This window comes from Aphanomyces invadans, assembly GCF_000520115.1.
Source record: "Aphanomyces invadans strain NJM9701 unplaced genomic scaffold supercont1.7, whole genome shotgun sequence".
NCBI classification, from domain to species: domain Eukaryota; phylum Oomycota; class Saprolegniomycetes; order Saprolegniales; family Verrucalvaceae; genus Aphanomyces; species Aphanomyces invadans.
This window is the reverse complement of record NW_008580152.1, coordinates 207047-208861: the sequence shown is the minus strand read 5'-3', so window position 1 is coordinate 208861 and position 1815 is coordinate 207047. Positions and strand designations below refer to the sequence as shown.

General features: G+C 49.0%; 1 protein-coding gene across 1 annotated transcript; it reads right to left on the bottom strand.

Annotated features, from left to right (window-relative positions):
* Nucleotides 1-551: 551 nt before the first annotated feature.
* Nucleotides 552-731, bottom strand: H310_04336 (hypothetical protein; the record flags this gene model as incomplete). The annotated part of the gene is made up of 1 exon (XM_008868651.1): nucleotides 552-731. One exon carries the CDS (start codon nucleotides 729-731, stop codon nucleotides 552-554), a length of 180 nt encoding a protein of 59 aa, XP_008866873.1.
* Nucleotides 732-1815: the final 1084 nt, after the last annotated feature.

Below are 1815 nucleotides of genomic sequence, written 5' to 3'. Positions count from 1 at the left end.
TCTCGATTTGTTTCTTATCCTTCTTGAGCGCAGGTTCCTTCTTTGTTCATCTGGGTTTTCCTGCCGCTTTGACTCGGCATTCGGCCTCCCAGTGGCCCTTGCGCTTGCACCAGTTGCACTTGCCTGGCCTAACTTCGACGTTAAGTGCCCGGTCGTCGTTGTTGGAACTCTTGGGGTTCGTAGGGCGACCGATCGAAGGGCAGCCTTGTACTCGGCCTCCAGGATAACACGAACGGTGGCAAGGTTGTTGCTCTGCGTCCACGGCATTGAGTGCACTTAGTGAGCCACAGCGACGGCATCATGTCCAGCAGACGGTCGACGACCATGGAGTCGTGCACGGCATCCCCGCTTGCGCGAAGCTTACGAAGAACGATCTCGTATCGTTCCAGGAACTGCGGACTCTATTATTTGGTGTTCCACTTCATGTTGAAGTATTCGGATAGGGGGGCGAGCCGGTCGACGCGTGTCTTTGGCTCATGGTGTTCGGCCAGCGCACACCATGCATCCATGTAGGTGTCCTTGTCGGCGACATACTGCTGTTGCGATTCGGATCAACAGGTGATCAGTATCCCGAGCGCGTACCCGTTCTGTTCTTCCGTATGCGTAGGTGAATCCCGCATGTATCGCGCGCTTGTAGCTTGCTCGAGGTCATCGTTGGCGGTTTCGAGGTCTTGCCTTGCCGCGAGTCGAACTCCGTCGTCATACACGGCTTTGAGCTTCTTGCTCAACATGCGTCCCTTCAACGCGGTACGCCAGGAGTTCCAGTTGTCTTCTGTTAAAATCCGAAGTGTTGACGCCTTGTCGTCGCTCATGTCACTTGGGCTCATAACTTGTTGAAGCGAGGAAGAGCGAGCTGACATTGTTTCGTGGATGAATTCCCTTTTTACTACGACATGTTCCCGACAAAGACTTTTGCCATAGTTGGAGGATCGTCCAAGTTGACAAGACCCAAAAACACTACGACATGATTACAGCCGTCCTCTCCGTGCGTTCCAATGGTAAAAAGCCACCAATTCTTTTCATCCTGGAGGGCAATTCAGGTGGACCAATCGATAACTTGGAAGTGCCGACATTTCTACCTGGTCATGTTTACGTCGTGCAAGAGAAAGTGTGGATGGATACAAGAGTCTGGGAACAGTATCTGACTGAGCTGCTCAAGTTCGAAGTTGATGGGCCAGCTGTGATTTTTGCTGACATTCTTTACTGTCATGTATCTGTGGCGTCACATGATATGGTGTCGTCTGAATTGTTTAGGTTTTTGGAACCATTGCCCAAGAATTCGACAAGTGTTCTCCAACCTGGTGCCATGGGGCCATTGTAGAGAAAGCTTCGTTACAAGTGGCTTCACGAAAAGTCGGTTTTGTCTGCAGCTGAAAAACGCATGGCTATGGTTAAGAGCACTATTGAAGCCTAGGAGGACATGCCATGTGAAACCATCACTCGCTCATTTGAAAATGTTTTGCCACGGACTCCTGTAATGTAGCTTGTCACTTGAAAATGTATTTCACTTTCGGAATATTTGTTGAAATATTGTACTTCCTCAGTTCCACATTACTTCCGACATTTGGCTTCGAGGTGCCCCCAAAATTGAATTCTTGTCCGAATTCGATGAAACATATGATGTTGAATAGATATTCAAAATCTTGAGGAAAGGTCTATTGACAGCAAGGCGCGAAAAGTAAATCTTGGCGTCCAATTTTCACTTCGCCATCGGGTCTCCGAAAAAAATTTCGAAATGTGAATTTTACAGAATTAATATTTCCGGAACCTGAACATGTCGACATCCATGGCACGGCAACGCACCGGCAGAGAGCT